At 44.2% G+C, this 18,668-nt stretch overlaps 3 protein-coding genes across 3 annotated transcripts in view; 1 reads left to right on the forward strand and 2 right to left on the reverse strand.

Annotated features, from left to right (window-relative positions):
- Positions 1-18,668, forward strand: part of LOC135352059 (uncharacterized) — a gene marked incomplete in the record, with an annotated part of 851,949 nt that overhangs the window by 72,289 nt on the left and 760,992 nt on the right.
- LOC135352061 (inositol hexakisphosphate and diphosphoinositol-pentakisphosphate kinase 2-like) lies at positions 1,180-11,572 on the reverse strand. The gene is made up of 17 exons (XM_064551168.1): positions 11,290-11,572; positions 10,602-10,840; positions 10,289-10,377; positions 9,936-10,084; positions 9,538-9,690; positions 9,371-9,481; positions 9,074-9,312; positions 8,672-8,834; positions 8,406-8,524; positions 8,198-8,268; positions 7,909-8,141; positions 7,661-7,849; positions 7,456-7,600; positions 6,568-6,791; positions 5,361-5,612; positions 2,925-4,455; positions 1,180-1,693 (listed from the first exon to the last, which is right to left on the reverse strand). Exons 1-17 carry the CDS (start codon positions 11,494-11,496, stop codon positions 1,269-1,271), a joined length of 4,539 nt encoding a protein of 1,512 aa, XP_064407238.1. The 5' UTR covers positions 11,497-11,572; the 3' UTR covers positions 1,180-1,268.
- Positions 12,000-15,823, reverse strand: LOC135352088 (uncharacterized). The gene is made up of 7 exons (XM_064551250.1): positions 15,623-15,823; positions 14,963-15,532; positions 14,394-14,720; positions 14,250-14,327; positions 14,029-14,166; positions 13,491-13,565; positions 12,000-12,986 (listed from the first exon to the last, which is right to left on the reverse strand). Exons 1-7 carry the CDS (start codon positions 15,731-15,733, stop codon positions 12,033-12,035), a joined length of 2,253 nt encoding a protein of 750 aa, XP_064407320.1. The 5' UTR covers positions 15,734-15,823; the 3' UTR covers positions 12,000-12,032.

Below are 18,668 nucleotides of genomic sequence, written 5' to 3' on the forward strand. Positions count from 1 at the left end.
ACATTCAAATCTGATTGGCTAAATACTCATGGTTGCTATGATCTAAAATGCTTAGACACTGTTTAGGAAGTTTCCACATGATTTAGAAGTCCTCAGGGCTAGTAGAACCCTCACTGCGTTCGGGATACTACAACCAGCCCTTTGGGCTTCTAAATCATGTAGAAACTTCCTAAACAGTGTCTAACTATTATTTAGATCCCACTTGTGTGTGTTTAGCAGGGAATTATGAGCCATAATCTCATAGTTTCCCAGGGAATTATAAGCTTGAGGGTATAAAGTACAAGTACAATTTTTGAATGTACAGAAATGATAATAAAGCTGTAGCTGCATGATAATTAGCTATGGCTGTTCAGTTTTTTCACAACCAGTTTCTATAGCGTTTGCTGGGTTGATGGTAGGGTTCACCAGTATCTTTTCTTGTCTCTACGAGGAACACTAAGAGCCAATGATTTTAACAGTTCTGGGTCCATTGTCACAAGCATGAAAGCATGTCTTCAACTTGTAGCATTTGTCAACTTCGTCCTCCTGACTTCTGTTTCTATCCTGCAGCCATGTTTCAAATTGTTTACTTCAGTATTCTACTCTTGTGTCTTTTTGGGAACGATATAGTGCACTGTAGCATTGCTGCAAGCTGTTCCTTGCTAGCTAGCCGTACATATCAGAACAGTTTACTGAGAAGCTTGAGCTGGGGTGGGGCTTGAGTGCAGAGAAAGAGAAAGAGGAGGCTGGGCTCATTTGTTGCAGAGCGCTTCCTGCACAAGGTGGAGTCACCAGTTTGTCCATTCCAATGTTGAAGCAAGGCCAATGCAAAGGTTTTTTTTAGCAGAAATCATCTAGACTAGCTTGTCAGAACAGGACATTTTCAAAAATAAAGCTGTTGCTAAGGCTTGCTGCTTTTATAGATACACTTCTTGCCTGAGGCAGCCAATGAAAAGTGGGATCTAAATCAGTTAGCACATGTGCATTCGGTATCTATGGTTATAGTGTCCCTCATCCCTCGTGATATGGGACACTATAACACATAGATACCTCATGCCCATGTACTATCTATAACTTAGATCGATGTTAGTCATACGCATGCATGCATGACAACATAGGCCAATTTAAGAATTAAATAACATGCATCCATTATAATTAATGTACGTCAAAAATTGAAGTAGCTATAATTATATTCCCGGATCAATAGAATGAGAAATAATGAACACAACAACAAAACCGCCATATACACATTATAATTTGACTAATAATAATAATTATGTCAAGTAGCTCTATACACTTTTATAACTCTTAAATCCTTTTGTGACCGTACTAGTGCTTCCATGAGCACTCTCTTTCCCTGAGTCTGGGACGAGAGTTATCAAATCGAGAGAAGGGACTTGGGTTAGTTTCTTATCCTCTGCGATTGATTTATGTTCACTTTTATTCTTCTCCTCGACTTGCGAAGGTATCTGCTTCTCGGAAAAAGATCGTCGGTACGGCCTGTGGCCTCCGGGTATTGAAATAGGTGTGGTCGATCGACTGCGATGTTTAGGGGTGGACGACTCATTGACTGCTGGGACTATTGGGTCAAAGTTCAAATGAACGCTTGTGAGGGACGTGAAGAAGCCATTGATTTGGTGGAGTGGAGCAGAACATACGAGAGTGAGAGGTTCGATGGTGGAGGCTAGCTCTGTGGCCAGCACAAGACCTGGTGCTGTGTACATGTGTGTGTGTGTGGGGGGGAAGGGGTGTACATGTGTGTGTGTGTGGGGGGGGGGGAGGGGTGTACAATTAGCATACTGTGAAAGAAGAATTTACCGGGCTTCACATGCACTTTCTTATTACATGTACATGTAGAAGGATTACTTTCTGTTCTGTTTAGCATTGTATTCCTAACACACACAATCATACATGGTACATGTGCACACAGCAATTTAACCACTCAGAAATTAGATTACACATTACATGCATGTACTGAAATTACGTAAATGCATGCCCATGCATGTACATGTACAACAGTATGCAGGTACAGTAATCAGGGGTTTTATCTAGTGGGGGGGGGGGTTAACCTTCCCTCCCAAAATGTTGTAACATCATCACATTATAATAGTACTGTCTGTGATGTGCAAATGTGTAACCATATAGATAGAACAGTAGGAGGGATTGGAGGAAACGAAAATGTTTGCGTGTAACACTCCGCGTTATGGGGTGTGGCTAAAACTACAAAGGATTATTTTTATAGTCAGCATGCTCATTACCTGTCTTGACTGCTCTACAATGTGCTGTGCATAGAAACAGTGAAATTGATCACTTTTAATGTTGAGTTTTAATGCTCTAAAAAGTCGACTAAGCCACTCAGCCACTATCACTAAACAAATAAATGCTATAAAAAAAGGAGTAGCTCTTACTAAAAGTATACTAAAGCAGTTTGAAGGACTATACTGCAAACGTTTATGAACAGTACAGCTTATCCATAGCATGAAGCCATTCTATGTAGCACTTAGATACATAATAACCAAGTCAAGCAATGTACTTTGCTGTTTTGACTCCACAGCAGGGAAAGAGAAAAGTTGACATAGTAAAATTGGAAACAGAGTAAAGACAACGGACTCAGAGCTTGTCAGTGGTATAAACTTACTTCTCTAGAGTACCTCCCAGCCCTTGAGTGATCGCTAGTGAATAGGAGAGCTAGAAACAGTTAAAATACAACACAAAACGATCAACCACGAAAATATTTGCGAGCGCGAAATATAACGCGGAGTGTTTCAACCTTTTACACAGGGGGGCCCGATCCCTCTTACTGTTCTATCTATGGTGTAACTAGATCTACTGTGATGTACTAGCATGGGTGCGGTCAACAAATGTGGGAGTGGCCAAATATTTTGACTAAACCTTCCCCCCAAACTTTTAATACTAGAGTAATGCATGCTGTTGCTTAACAGTACCTTTATCCCCATCCCAGTCCAGGCTGACAAGAGAGTTGGTGGAATCTTTCTTCAGCGGCTCCAAACCTTCCAGCACCTCCAATCGTTCCATACTCCCGTGAATAGCAGAGGGGGAACGACGATCATCCGATATCTTCTGGAACGGGTGGTGGTTGGCACCACTTAACGGGAACGAAACTTTACGGAGCAGGGCGAGGTTTGAATCACTTCGACTACTTAGAAATGGAACCGATGATTTCCTGGGTTGTTTTGCATCTTCCAATGTACTACATGTACTGTTTGTCGAGACACCCAGACTAGTCTTTCTACTGGAAGGATCGACAGACATTGGCGTTGAAATAGTATTATCGGATGAGCGGCTTGACTCTGAAAATTCAGACCCTCTACGTTTTTCAATATGCTCAAGCGCTCGGTGGACTTCAGTTTGAAATTTATACAGTTCAGAGGCTAAATGTACATCATCGTGAGTTACTTCTGACGATTGAAGTGATGAGTCAGCACTACTAATATCATCAAAAGGGTCCAAATCGGAGGAATCACTTAAAAACGGTTTCGTTCGTTTTCTCATAGGTCTATCGTTGTCACTAATGCTGCTTCTCTCACTGGAATCTCGTGAAACAGGTGTTTGTTCTCTCGGTGTCACAGACGAGTCGGAAAGGTCCCCTAGAATCTCTGGTTCAGGTGTCTTTTCATTAGAGTCAGTTTTTTCAGGAAACGAGACTTTTCTAGAATGTGCTAATAATTGTTCTTTGTTGTCAGACATCTTCTTTTGTTGTTCAGCGTCCATAGGCTTCAGAATCCCATGACTCATCTTTCCGCTGGGGACCTTCGAATGTTGTGTACATGTTTGTGTGACTTCAGAATTATGCTTGAGAATGCCCACACACATTTTGTCTACGGGGTATTGTGACGTTGGCTTCACCGTTTCTGGAACAGATTGTCGTTTCAGTATTGGTGATGTATACAGGGATGGACCCAAACTACAGAGGCTTTCGTCTAAAGATTGCATTGGTGACATAAGCTCTGGTACATTCATCAGTCGACTAAGAGGATCGCTATTGGCCTTCAAAACACCCGTAGAATTTCTTCTGAATTGGTCTTCTTCAACAGTAAGGTCATCACAGGTTTTTGTTTTACTTACAACAAGGCTTGATTTTCGTGGATGTGGAGCTGATTTAGACATCATTAGTTGTTCGATTGACGGTTTATTAAATTGTCTGCTAAACTCGTGTCCACTCTGTGGAAGGCGTTTCACGAATGTGTGATATTTTGGTAAATCGGGGCTACTTTTTATCGGCATATTTGTATAAGAGCTCGTTGGGGATATAGTATCTGAATCATCTACGAACACTTCTTGTCTGAACTTGACCCCAGGGCTGAAGTGAATGTCCACTCTGAACCTGTCCTCGGCCTGCAAGTCTTTGGAGGTGTCTTCAAAGAGCATGAAGATGATTTGTGTGAGGTAGTTGAACTCTGGGGAACGGTTGATCTCCTTTAGTGCTTTGATGAGTGTGCTCGTGTCGGACAGGTGCTGTAGGGGAGGGACACAGTGAGGGGGTGGGTGGAGAGATACAGTGAGGAGGTGGGTTTAGGAGGTGGGTACACATGGAGGAGGAGGCACACACAGTGAGGGGGTGGGTGGAGAGACACAGTGAGGGTGTGAGGGCACACATAGTGAGGGGGTGGGGGACACACAATGAGGTGGTGGGCGTACACACAGTGAGGGGGTGGGTTTAGGAGGTGGGTACACATGGAAAAGGAGGCACACACAGTGAGGGGGTGGGTGGAGAAACACAGTGAGGGTGTGAGGGCACACATAGTGAGGGGTGGGGGACACACAATGAGGTGGTGGGCGTACACACAGTGAGGGGGTGGGTTTAGGAGGTGGGTATACATGGAGGAGGAGGCACACATAGTGAGGGGGTGGGTGGAGAGACACAGTGAGGGTGTGAGGGCACACATAGTGAGGGGGTGGGGGACACACAATGAGGTGGTGGGCGTACACACAGTGAGGGGGTGGGTTTAGGAGGTGGGTACACATGGAGGAGGAGGCACACACAGTGAGGGGGTGGGTGGAGAGACACAGTGAGGGGGTGGGGGACACACAATGAGGTGGTGGGCGTACACACAGTGAGGGGGTGGGTTTAGGAGGTGGGTACACATGGAGGAGGAGGCACACACAGTGAGGGGGTGGGTGGAGAGACACAGTGAGGGTGTGAGGGCACACATAGTGAGGGGTGGGGGACACACAATGAGGTGGTGGGCGTACACACAGTGAGGGGGTGGGTTTAGGAGGTGGGTACACATGGAGGAGGAGGCACACACAGTGAGGGTGTGAGGGCACACATAGTGAGGGGGTGGGGGACACACAATGAGGTGGTGGGCGTACACACAGTGAGGGTGTGTGTGGATAGATACAGTGATGGACACACTTACCTTCTCCAGTCCTCCGTGTCTCAACATGTTGACTAGAGAGTGGATGTGGGACTCACTCGTGAAGTACAGCCGGGACCGGACGTGTCTGTTCGGAGAGACCACACCCTTTGAGAGTCGAGCGTCCAATCGGTGAAGCACATCGGCTTGCTCGTCGACTATTGTGTGGTGGAAGTCTGCTTGGATCTTCCTAAAGAGTGGTGTGCAGAGCTTCTTCCCAATGTCAACCTTGTCCGCCAGAGTTATTCCGTACTCCTGCAGTGCATAACAATGTTTTAAGTTAGTACATGACTTAGCCGTTGGCCATTGAGTGACTTATTTCGAGGTATAGTGTTATGTTAACCATGTACGTGACCTGATGCACATGTACAGTGGATGGGAGTGCACTGGCAACAGAGATTTTCCTGACAGCAAAACCAGATATTTAAATAATACTGTCTTTAATTCTGGCTAAGAACTTGCACTTTTATAAGGGCCAAACTACATTTATTTAGCATTATGTTAGCGTACATGTACATGTAGTTTAATAATTTCGGCCACTTCTACAAAACTTGAAAATAAAAAATACAGACAGACCAAATCTATCTAAAAGGTAAAGTTGGGTCGTCGCCCGATTTCTGTGAAACGTACGTTTCACAGAAACTGGGCGACGCCCCAACTTGATTATGTACTTGAGAAGGAGTGTGTTAGCATTCAAAACTTAGGGAAATTACTTATTGATTTGTAAAGAAATAATTATAAGAAAAGTCCCCAAGAGGGAATCGAACCGACGCCTTATCTATCATCTAATCTACTAAGCCACCACCCTAACCACTAAGCCAAACCTATTCTGTCCCTAGTCATCACACCTCCTAGCCATCACATACGTACATACATACAGTGGATTGCAGACTAATTGCAGTGCACTTGCAAAATAAATTGCCTTGTACGTAAACAGAAGTGCATGAATATTCATGAATAATTATCATGCACTCGTGACGTATATCATTATTTCATTCTAGCCTACACTTAAGCTTGCTCTTTTATTTTATGTATACAGTTGATGCAATGGCCGTTAACTTTTATAGGGAGACTTGTAAATCTAAGCCCATGAGTTTATTTCCTTAACGAGAATGATTTCATGTATTTACTAGAATCTTCTATGGCTTGCAAAATCGACTACTCCGTTTTTCTATTTCACAACAGTCAATTTTGTTTTTCTCTTCTGTACCTGAGGGATGACGATGTCAGCGAGAGGCATGGCACAGCTGGTGACGTCTGGGGCAGACTTGAAGTGGAGGGAACGATTGTGGAGCATATCGTACTTGATACAGTCGTAGATGTCCGGGATCTTGCTGATATCAAACCAGCCACTCTTGGACTTGAAATCCTTCACCAGTTTAGCCCAACGATTCTCCATGAGATGGAGGCCTTCATTTTGGTAGAGCACATGACCTGTACGTATTGTTATTAACTTTATTATTAGCTAAGTAAACGTACATGTACATGTACTTTCATACCAATTAATACCAATCAAAGTGGTTGTATTTCTTGATGACAGTGCATTCAACATGTACAGTGAAATATATTTAAAGCCATAGCGCAATGAACATGAACATGAAACTTGAATATTCACTCTTTTTTCACCACTGTCTCCAGGCGCCTTTGTTTACAGAGGTTTTCAGGTAGGTTGAGGGAATGCTTCAGAGTGTAAAGTTACTCATGCATAAGTTGTACATACAGCACAGTATAGTTAATTATAACTTATGCATGAGTAATTTTACATGTAACGTATAGCGGGAAATTTTCGCGTGTGCAAATTTTCGCTATTTGGCTTTAGAGCCCTCAGCAGAAATTTTTGTTGGTTCTAATATTCGCGGTTCAATGTCAGGAAATCACACCCACCAATAGCTTTGCATGTGAAATTACCAGTGCGTGGGAGTTTATCCCGGTTTTAATTTTCGTGCTCTTCTCTGTGCCTCGAAAAACGCAAAAATTTGCACCACACGAAAATTTCCCTCTATACAGTACTCAAAAGCATTCCCTCGATCTACCTGAAAACCTCTGTGATAAAACTTTCCCACTACATGTACATCCCATGATACACTGAACATCTTACTGTTGTCATTATTAGAGTCTTTCTGCAACTGTTTGATTTCCTCGAGGAGGATGCTGATATTCTGATGGAGTTGCTCGTTCATCACACTCGGGTTACGAACAATCTTCATGGCACTCTTGATGGACTCCGCCTCAGTAGGTACGAGCTGGACGGGACACAAACCGACCAATCAGATACCATACGAGAGAGGGGGGGTGGGGCTCACCTCAGTGTAGCTGGTGGAGGTGAAGTCAGAGGTGGACCTCATGAGAGAGTGGAGACGTTTCTTGACAGTGATCATGGCCTCTTGTGCCCGAGTGTCAGTGGAGGTATCGAGCATGTTAGTGGCAGCTTGGTCTCGTTTCACCAGATGCACCAACACAGAGGCAAGGTTGCCCTCCAGGTCCAACATGCCCTATATACAGTAGGGAGACAACAATAGACCACGGCCATAGCCACACCCACAACACACACCTTTGTGAAGGCAGCGGCCGTCATTTGAACTCTTCCCTCGTCGGATGCGTAGACCTTGAGGTCGTGTCTGTAGGTGCTGTGGAGACGCAGGAACCCAGAGCCAGGCAGAGACGCATACTCACCCTCTCCACCAGGGTACATGCAACGGAACGCTCGTCCGAGCTCCTCAGCCTGTCTCTGTCCCACTGGGGTCAGCTCACCACCCCACTTGAGAATCAGGAGCAAGTGTGGATCTAAGGGGAGAGGATCTGATTGGACAGAGAGGTTAGACAACAACTATGATACTGACCTTCAGTGGGGCAGTTCTTGTTGACGTGCTTCAACTGGACTTTCCTGTTGATCCCAGAGAACTTCCCGTACCTACATGTACAAGCATGCAGTATGCGTGTGTGTGTGTGTGTGTGTGTGTGTGTGTGTGTGTGTGTGTGTGTGTGTGTGTGTGTGTGCGTGTGTGTGCGTGTGCGTGTGTGTGTGTGTGTGTGTCAGAGTGTACTCACATTTCTAGGACAGTCCTGAGCTGCAGTAACTTGTGCTCTGCCTCCTCTATCTCCTGGGCTGACGGGTCGTCACTGTTATGCAGGTCCTCCAACAAGTACCGAGAGATGTCCAGGACACGCTGTGAGGTGTGAAGGGGGTGTGAGAGGTGTGTGAGAAGTGTAAGGGTGTGTGAGAGCTGTGAGGTGTGAGGGTGTGATGATGTGAAAGTGTGAGATCCGTTGGTAGAGGAAATGTCAAATAATTATTGAAACGTGAACAGGCTTACTTGTAGTAGTTTTGGTTTCTTGATTTTGATTTGTCCTTTCTCGAAGCCCTTGAGTTCTTTGAACAGAGCGATGAACCTCAAGTGAGTGACAATCATCTTCATCTTCTGTTTGGGAGTACGGTCACCATGACGAATCACACCCACCACACAGCGAAGCTCAAGACTAGAGGAAAGAAAGATAAGACCTTAATCAATGTATTCCTGACTACTGTTGCAAACGAGCCATTTGATCCGACAGCAATCACTGATCATTCACTACTACAAACGAGCACTCAAACATAGCTTTCAAAACAGGTCTATTTCGGGGAAAAAACCAAGGCTAATAGTTATCTCACATCATTGTCCAGATACACGAAGTCTAGTTACTAGTAAGCTCCATGTATATTCTATCATTCAACCTACCCATCCGAGTCCCTTGGTATGGGAATGGGCAGCTGGGGTACCTCATCGACAATGTACTCGACGGAGGGTGGAGTACGAGGGAAGAGATGAGGGGCCAGTTGAGCTGTCACCATCTCCAGCAAGATCTGAGCACAGTCATCGTAGTACTTCTCAGAGTTCTTGACAAAGCTAAATCCGTTGACGTCACACACGTAGCTCTTCCCATTGGCCCTCAGGAGGTCTAACCCACACACTGTTTGCTGTGAGGGGATCGAGAGACGTGTGTTCACACAAGATAACACTAAGAGAATCTCTCACCTTGAAAGCCTGACACACTTTCCTTGCAATGAGCTTCTCCTTGGCATTGAGAATGACTGGATAACGAACCTCCTTGCCTTGACCGTCTCTCTCCACCTTCCCGTCCAGTGCCTGATGGGGGTGGGCGGTGGTAGCTACGAGGATCACATGACAGTCACATGACTTACCGGTGACTTCCTAGCCTCTGCGTGGGCATAGTCTGGCCCCACAACGTAGACCTTGACGTCAGTTCCATCAGTGGCCAGAAACTCCTCATAAATGTACGACCCGTCTTTACGCACAGAGCTCTCCTTCGAGTAGGCACTGCTTCGATTGTGAACCTGAAAATCATATATGGAGTATGGATCTATAGTTATGTATAATTATGATAATTATGTAGACAACAAAGAGATTAATTTTTCAGAACAAAGGGAACCACAATTTACAAAGCTTACAAAACCATTATCAGCAAAATTAATCTTTAGTAGAAATGTGACCATTGGAACAAGTTACTTCCGGGAAAAATCACATACATAATTTATACTAAAATTATACTGAATTGAGAGCTACTACATGAGGTACTGACCTTCCTGAAGAGCCTCTGAGATCCTCCACCATAGTCAGAGGGGAAGTAGATGTATATATTGTGGTCCTCAGCAGAGACTGGCTTCTCAACAAACGGTTTGTGGAACACTTGACCACCCACTTCAATTACATCATCGTTCTCAACAATCTCTGTAGGGGGGGGTTGAGTGTGTGGGGGGGGGGGGACGCGGTAATACACGTATGCTGGTGCATTAATATCTAGCTTAGTATACATTTCAAATTATATGACGTGATGCTGTAGCAGTGTTTAAGGGCCTCTAAGATTTTTTTCCCGGACAGCATAGTGAAAATATCTAGAGCTTGTAATAACTATAAGGATGTGGTTTGACTCACCTAGTTCCTTTTCAGCACCGCCCCTGTTGAGGACCACGTGTTTGGGTACCTCCACTCCGTTCTTGACGAGGGTCTCGTACACCTGTTGTCTGGGGAGGAACAACACTCACACAGTGGCACTACTCACACACACACACACACACACACACACACACACACACACACACACACACACACACACACACACACACACACACACACACACACACACACACACACACACACACACACACACACACACACACACACACACACACACACACACACACACACACACACACACACACACACACACACACACACACACACACACCTGTCCATGAGGGTGTACTGCTCTTGAAGGTCGTTGACCACCATGGGCTGACGCAGGTCTACGTAGGCAATGGCCTTGTCTAGAGGGAAGCCATCAGAGTAGAATGCAACCAGACAGTCCACTACTGGCCACTCGTCCACTGGCTGGTGCAGGATCACTTCATCACTGAAGATCTGAATGTCAATGTAATCGTACGAAGAAAGTCTTGTCAGAATGTTCTGCATCGGCTTGGCCAGTGTCTGAAGGGATTTGATGTGTACACGTTTAATTATAAGTTAAAAATGCATTACCGTACTTATTCGATTTAAAGCGACCCTCCAAATATGTGACACCCTCGATCTTTTCCAATTTTTTGACCTCTAAAAATAGCGACTGCAGCGTCACAATTATTTTTTTATGTCGCGTCCTAAATAGAGGTCAAACCACGGCCTCGATTCCAGGCCGCAAGAAACAATGTAATTTAAGCGGCCTATAATCGAGGACAGTAGAATAACCTCCAATTAGATGCGACCCTCTAAATATGCGACACTAGGACTTTAACATAATTTTTCAACCTCCAAAAGAAACGACCTCTGGCTTCGTAATTAGTCGCTTAAATTAAATAAGTACGGTATAATGACTTTTTTGGTTTGTATCACTATATTAAAAAGACATGGTTGTACGTGGGTGTATATTCGATTATCGCTACCTTTTTGTTCATTGCACATACTCCGATAGACACAGTCTGTAGACCTAGTTCCATCCCACCGGTACCGCGGTGACCAACACCTCTCCTTATCATGTCACTCTCTTGTTCAACACTACCATTATTCTCAGACTTTATTTTTACTCCAGATTCAGCTTCTCCTTGCCTAGGTCCTCCTCTAGGCACAGGTTCACTTATACAATCGTTCATTAATGGACACAAAGTCTCTTTGAAGTTTAATAGCTAGCTATTAATATTTTTCAATACCAAGAATTGATGGGTGTGGTTATTCTTCCTGTCAATTTACTGCTTCGATCGTATACGGAAATTTGTAAATTTCCCGTAAATTTGTTCCTGGAAATAAGCGGAAGTGCGCTGCATAATTAAAATTTACTAGTCATAATTATATTCATGACAATTATTAAAAACCAATCATGGCACATGCATAGCTAGCCTCCTTCACAAGGCCTAAACAATTAGGAAGAGAGGCCTGGGATCGAGGCTAATGCATAGCTACTACAATATAGCCTCGATCCCAGGCCGATCCGTCTCCAATTGAACGCTAGGTCGCCTAGTATTTTTCAACTTCGTTCTATTAATTAAAAAAAAATTGGCCTGGGACCGAGGCTAGCTACGATACAGAATCCGCGCTCCATCCCTGCCTAGACTCCGAGGAAGGGCTGGCTGGCTGGCGAATCTACTCCATCCACGTATTATACGATGAAATTCTAAATTCTGTTGCAACTTTATGAGAAACATATAATAACAAAATAACTAAGTAAGAAGAAATCTACAGTTTGAATATTGTAACTAATAAATGTTTTTGTCTGTCCTCCGGCTACAACAACCTCTCCACTAGGAAGTACTGAGCATGTGCAGAAGTATCGTGCAGTAGGCAGGTCTCCCACTTTCACCCACCTCCTGGTGTCAGGCTGGTAGAGGTGGATCGATAAATTTGGGTTGCCTCTGTCGTCCTGTCCACCAACGGCTAATAGTGAACTCCCAATACTGAGAGGAGCAGAACACACGAGTGGTACTTCCTGTAAGGTCTGCCAGACAATGGGTGTGTCCAGGTTTGAAAGGGCCTTTGCAATGAGTTCATTGAGGTCGACGTGGTACACTGTCTTGGTTGCCCCCCCAGTGTGATCGTATCCTCCCATTAGGTAGAGGGTGTTTCCTATGAGAGTCGATTTCAGATATGATAGTGGGTTAGGTAGTGACTGAGCAATGTACCATCTTCTTGATGCCACGTCCAATACCTCCACAGAGGAGGAGGTACGTCGTTTATCATCCTCCCCACCAGCTACAATGATGCGGTTGTTGAAGGAAACAGCTGTTGAGGAATCACGAGCAATGTTCATTGGTGGGTACGGGTGAGTCCATTCCCCTGACTTAAACATTGCAAGTTTCTTGGTTGGTTTGTTGTTTCTTGGATCAACTCCTCCCACCAGCACTAGTCGATTAGCGAGTGATGTCATAGCGAACCACTTGGCAGTGTACTCTGGTAATTTGGTCCATTGATCTTGCTCGAGCTTCATCACTGTACACCTGTTATGATCATTGCCTGTATCACCTCCACCAACATACACGGTGTCACCGATAACAACACTATGTACCGAGTAACCCATCTTGAATGGCATGTCTTTTCCTCTTCTCCATTTCAGAGTGAGTGGAGGTCTCAACTCTCTGGGAGGGGGACCCTGAATAATAAATGAGAGTAATTATGCCTCGAAGCGTGGGATACGGACTGTGTGTGTGTGTTTCTGTTTCAGCTGTAACTGCTCAGCGGTTGTAATGCGACGAAAACTAACAGCTTCTATAGGCGTCTAGCCACGTTCTCTTGGATTTTGATTTGTGGATTTGCAAACTAAAGCTTTTTTCTCGAGTTATATCTATAGTTCAGTCTCTTCAGAATCTTTCGTAGCTTCGTACAAATTTTCTATTCAACTTATGAGTTAGCCTTGTACTAAAGCACTAGCTGTTTGTTAGCCAGAAAAGAGCTGCAGAGCTGCATGTACACTGCCAGTAAGCAGCCTTTGTGAACTCCGCAAATTAACCTCTTCTTTAATTATTCATTGACAGGACATGCAAAGTAACTTCTACATTGTAGATCCATGCTTCTATCCTTGAAGATTAATCGGTTCTAATTACCCGCTATAATATTGCAAAACTTTGCAATAATATAATGGTGCATTTCATTACACCTGTCTCTGCTGTTGAATGATGGCGTCTCTCCTGACCAGCTCAGCATCTTTGTGCTTAATCTGTTCCCTGTGTGTCTGTACAGGGGAATGTTCATGGACATCTTTGAATTAAAACACAGACGTGTATCATAAATTCTACATCAGAACAAGAACAAGTAACAATTTACGCTAAAGGAAGTACATAATTATAGGCACACTCAAACGGGTGTGTATTTAGCGGCTTAATATGATTTATGTACCGTATAGCGGGTATAATTATTTTGAGGGTATAAAATGTTTGTGGTTTTTGCGGATTAAGCACGTACCGCGAACATTTATAACCGCAAATATTTAATATCGCATGCATGCATGCATGCTGCAAAAGGCTGCTATTCACGAACATTAACTAAAGGCATTTTCCGTGAAAATTTATACCCTCGAAATATACCCGCTATACGGAATACAATCTGACATGAGACACACTACATGTACGCAAACAAATATCATTTATAGACACTACAATACTAGCGTATAATGCGTTTGGTGACTACTATAATACATGTAAGAGAGCGGCCCTCTCAACTAGAGCACCCTCTCTCTGAGAAATGAGATCAGCAATCGTTGACTCTTGTTCACTGAGTTGTCTGTCCTTGTCAGCAATCATACCATCTTTGGTGGCACAGACACTATTCAATATCTGTATATAAAGTAAGGTTATCAACATGCTAGCTTGTTGAACGAAATAGCTTATAATGAACAAAGTAAACTGGTTCTGCTGACTTGTTGTTGCCTAGCAAGCTGAGTAGCTACTTGCTCATCTTTCCTCTCCAGTATCCTGTTCTTCTGGACCACCTCTCTCTGAGAACAGAGTACAGCATGCAGTGTCAGACCCTTGCACCCACTAGCTCACTGGACTGGACTCACCTGTAGAGCCTCTATCCTCTTCTCCTTTGCCCTGAGGGTCCTGGCAGTCTTCACTCGTGCAATGTCCAGCTGGAGCAATCCTCCGTCCATCTCCCTCCCCACCTCCTCCAGAGACGAGAGGAGCTCAGCGGTGGTCGGTCTTCTCTCTGGGGTGTTGGCCAGACACTCCCTCACCAGACCAAACAGAGGGTGCTCACGTCCACCCGCCAGACTCCTCTCAAGGAGAGCCGTGTAGGGACCTCGACGCTCAAACTCTGAGCGAGCCAGGAGGTGGTCTGGGTTGTTGGGGTCGCTGTACGTGGGGGCAAGGAGATCTCCTGGAAACACCTAGTCCAATGACACGAGTGGAAAAACATGTGAATACTGACTGTACTGATTGTTTGTACGTCTGTACGTATGGAGAAAATGAGTGCACAATCGTACATACAAATTGCATTTGCTGATAAGATCAGGGGAGTCTTCCCAACACATACATGTATATACACCACAATACTCATAAGGTATATTGAAAGAGAATTTACTGTATGAAAGATCATCATGAATCTAACCTATAAATAACATCAACATACTTGTGTGAGTGCAAACAATTGCAGCACTCCAAAAGAGAAGACGTCCAGACTGGGTCCGTACACACTGTGGCCTCTGTCAGAGAGGGCCTCGGGCGGCATGTACACCAATGTCCCAGGAAACCTCGTCAGAGTCCTGGCCAGTCGACCAGGCTCTAGATTCACGATACGAGAGTTACCAAAGTCTGTGATCTTGGCTCTCAGAGATACTGTCAGCAGGACGTTCCTGGCAGTGAGGTCACGATGGACCACGGACTCACGATGCAGGTGGAGCAGGCCTCGAGCCACACAGACCAGAATGTACTGGGTGACAGAGAGGGGGATGTTGGGGGTGGACTCCAGGAGATCGTCCAGACTTGAGTCCAGCCTCTCCATGACCAGGAGGGGCAGTCGAGAGCCAGTCACGAAACACAGCCCAATGAACTGGGTGATGTTGGGGTGACGGATGCGAGCCATGAGTCGACACTCTCGGCGGTAGTTCCCAGCTAGGTTGGCCACTCCACCACGCTTGTCCGTCTCCAGGAGAACCTCGTGGATCTTCTTGGCTGCATACAACTCACCATTGATCATCACCTGTGCATGGAGGCAGTCACACTTGAATAGCTAGCAGATACACTAGATAGAGACAGTGCACAGAAACAGAGCATGCAGTGACTCAGTGACCTCTTGAACAGAGCCATAGGAGCCAGTTCCTAGAACTCTCTCCTCTCCAAAGTGCTCCACATTCTCCAGCACAAACTCCCTCAAGTCAGCATCATCTCGCAAAGAAAACATTGCTAGTAAAGTTGACTTTTAATTAAATTGTTATAGCTAGCTAGCTAGACTAGCCTCGATTCCAGGCCATAATTATAAAATACGTATTTTCTTTGAATCGACACAAGATATACGCCCCTTTCCTCCAGCAATAACAGCTGAATCAGCAAACCATGTGGTCACCCAGCACCCATGGAACATGGAGCAAGTGGCTAACTATTGTCTCAGTGTTAGGTGGAGGCTTTGTCCAGTACTATAATTTGTAGACCACAGTGACATAGCCAGGACCGTGGAGAGAGACCATTGCTGAGGAGGTGGGAATGACAAGTTCCTGGCCAATCAGATGATCCTACATGACGAAGTTGCTCGTAAAGATGCAAGTGTGATGACAAACTCAGGATGATGAGTGAGTGATAGTGTTGTTATTTAATAGCCTGATAGGATATACCTACTGCCAACATTTTCATGTACACTGTTCCTATAGGACGCATTTGATTTTGTTTGGATGGTCCAGAAAGCTGTTTGAAACTTTTAAATAGTTTGTTGAAGAGTGCGCCAGTAGACTACCATCATGTAGCAAGCTCTGACAAGGGCTCTAATGACACGAGTATTTGACCTTATAGCCAGGGGTCTTGTTATGGTGAAGTTGCTTGAGACTATTATATAATAGTTAGATACTGTTTAGGAGGTATCTATGGGAATTATAAGCCCAAAGGCCTGCTGTAGTATCCCGAGCGAAGCGAGGGTACTACGAGTGCCTGCGGGCTTATAATTCCCATAGATACCGACTAAACAGTATCTAACGAGTTTAGTTGCTAGGTTCATTTTAAAAACTAACCTAAAGAATGGACGCGGACGAAGACCTAGGCCTAGACAAGCTCTTTTCTGAAGAAGTACTCGGCATAATAATGACCGAGCCCATAGACCCCGCCCTCTAAATGTGGAGGCGGAGCTGGCTACTCTTTCTACAGAACAAAAAAAGGAGGAGGAGCTGGACAAGCCAACAGAACCTGCACAATCTTCTCTACCTAACTCAAAGCGAATGAAGCAAAGTGTCTGCAGGCCTCTTATCACGGCAGGTGCAGTGTACAGTTTGGATAGTGATATCTGCATAAGGTGAATAATTAGAATGGAAATCCCGGGATTGACCTGTTCAAGGATGCTTGTTTTGCTGACTTTCGAGTGTGCCTAGACTCCGAAATGAAGCGCTTGCAGAGAGCTGGACTAGGGTCACAAAAGAAGGCTGAACCTCTAATACATACTCCGTGCAACTGCTGCTACTAGACTCTACAACGCTGGAGTGGACGAACAAATGATAATGGAAACAACTGGACACCGAAGCTTGGAAGGAGTTCGCAGCTACAAGAGAACTTCTGAGTGTCAAAAGAAGTCAGTTTCAGACATCCTCAACGTAAAGCCAATTAACATATATACTGGCACACACTGATCACTCACAGATGGCAGTGCAACAAAACTCACAAACCAACTGCTGTCAATTTATGCCTCCAAACTTTAACTTTAGTGCCTGCAACGTTATACCATCGATCTCTCTATATGCCTACATCCAACAACCAACGTATTAACAGCGACTGAACATTATAATTTTTTGTCATTACCAAAACAAAACAGTTACTTCTCATTGTTTTTTATAATACAATAATTATACAAAAAATATGTTTGAAAAACACAAAAATTGATAATGAATGGTTGTTGTGAACATGAAAATTACAGGTTTATATGAGAAATATAAACCCTGTACTGACCAATCAGATTGCTGGATTCTGGGCTACTAGTAACTAAAGCCATATATTGCCTTGGCTACATGTGCAGTATTGTGCTTGTGTGTGTACAGTTATTATTGCCTTGGCCATAGTTCGTAGTAAGTACTGTTCACATGTTTTCTCCCTTCTAGACCTGAGGATTTGTGTCAACCAGATGAGGTGGACTTTAACCCCAATGAGGAGAGCTTACTAGCGGAGCTCCACCTAGCAACCAGCGGTAGCAACGCACCTGGAGTAGATCAGATCATTATAAACAATGAGAAACTAATGCTGGAGAAGTGAGTGATAGCATGTCAGACAACTACACACATTGTAGGTCTCTTTCTGAGAGCTTTGTTGACTTGTGTAGTCATCTTGTGTTGCGAACCTCCGATTTTATTGTATTTGTACTAACAATGTTAGTTGATTAATAATAATGTTTCTCTGTTGCACAGGATGAGTGCTGACTCGGCTCTGTTTAAGTCCAAGAGCAAGAAATCAAAGTGGCTCGACTAGTGAGTTGTGTCACGTCAGTTAGTGTGTAGAGTTGTAGTGAAGCTTTTCTTATTCTAGTCACTCTATAGAGATTATTATAGAATACAGTCAGGTTAATTAATGGACTCCATAGCGGACCTATGCCACCTCTAGAGTACAGCTATACTGTTTCACTGTATATCTTGAAGTAAGATTATAATCTAGTGCAATAAGATACTATTAGTGTTATGATTCTACTAAAACTCGTTCTCAAAAGTTTCAGCCTATAGTCTAGTTTTATTTTATTGCTCCCGTTACTTGCTGCTTAGCCAGATCATAATTATATACTATTGTATAACACTCCTCTGGTTTCTATAGATCTTTATTATTTATGTCAACAGCCGAGGGTAGCACTTCAGTGCTCTAGTTCTAATTGTAGATTGACTGATTGATTTGTCTTCTGTACTATTGTTTGATTTTTCCACCCCTCATCTTTTATGGCCCCCAGTTATGCGGCCATTTTTCAGCCCGGCCAAGTGTTGAGGAGACAAGAAGAGGCACTGAGAATGGAGGTAGAGGTACAGAGTACAGAGTACATTAGCTAGAAAATGCATTTGTGTCATACTTTGTAGAGTCCCTTAAAGTCATTCAAGGTCAGCTATAGTGTGTCCTATTTGAAGGTGTGCAATGTACAATCATGTACCCCCCCCCCCCACACACAC

Source organism: Halichondria panicea, chromosome 1 (assembly GCF_963675165.1).
Source record: "Halichondria panicea chromosome 1, odHalPani1.1, whole genome shotgun sequence".
In the NCBI taxonomy this organism is placed as follows: Eukaryota; Metazoa; Porifera; class Demospongiae; order Suberitida; family Halichondriidae; genus Halichondria; species Halichondria panicea.

Excerpts from the sequence above, each read along its gene's own strand:
- LOC135352061 (XM_064551168.1), bottom strand. The coding sequence starts at position 11,496 with ATGAACGATTGTATAAGTGAACCTGTGCCTAGAGGAGGACCTAGGCAA. Across the intron at positions 8,835-9,073 it reads ATACCAAGGGACTCGGATGG|TCTTGAGCTTCGCTGTGTGG; the intron begins GTAGGTTGAATG and ends TCTTTCCTCTAG. Across the intron at positions 5,613-6,567 it reads CTGACATCGTCATCCCTCAG|GAGTACGGAATAACTCTGGC; the intron begins GTACAGAAGAGA and ends TATGCACTGCAG.
- LOC135352088 (XM_064551250.1), bottom strand. The coding sequence starts at position 15,733 with ATGTTTTCTTTGCGAGATGATGCTGACTTGAGGGAGTTTGTGCTGGAG. Across the intron at positions 15,533-15,622 it reads CCTATGGCTCTGTTCAAGAG|GTGATGATCAATGGTGAGTT; the intron begins GTCACTGAGTCA and ends CTCCATGCACAG. Across the intron at positions 14,167-14,249 it reads AGCTTGCTAGGCAACAACAA|ATATTGAATAGTGTCTGTGC; the intron begins GTCAGCAGAACC and ends CTTTATATACAG.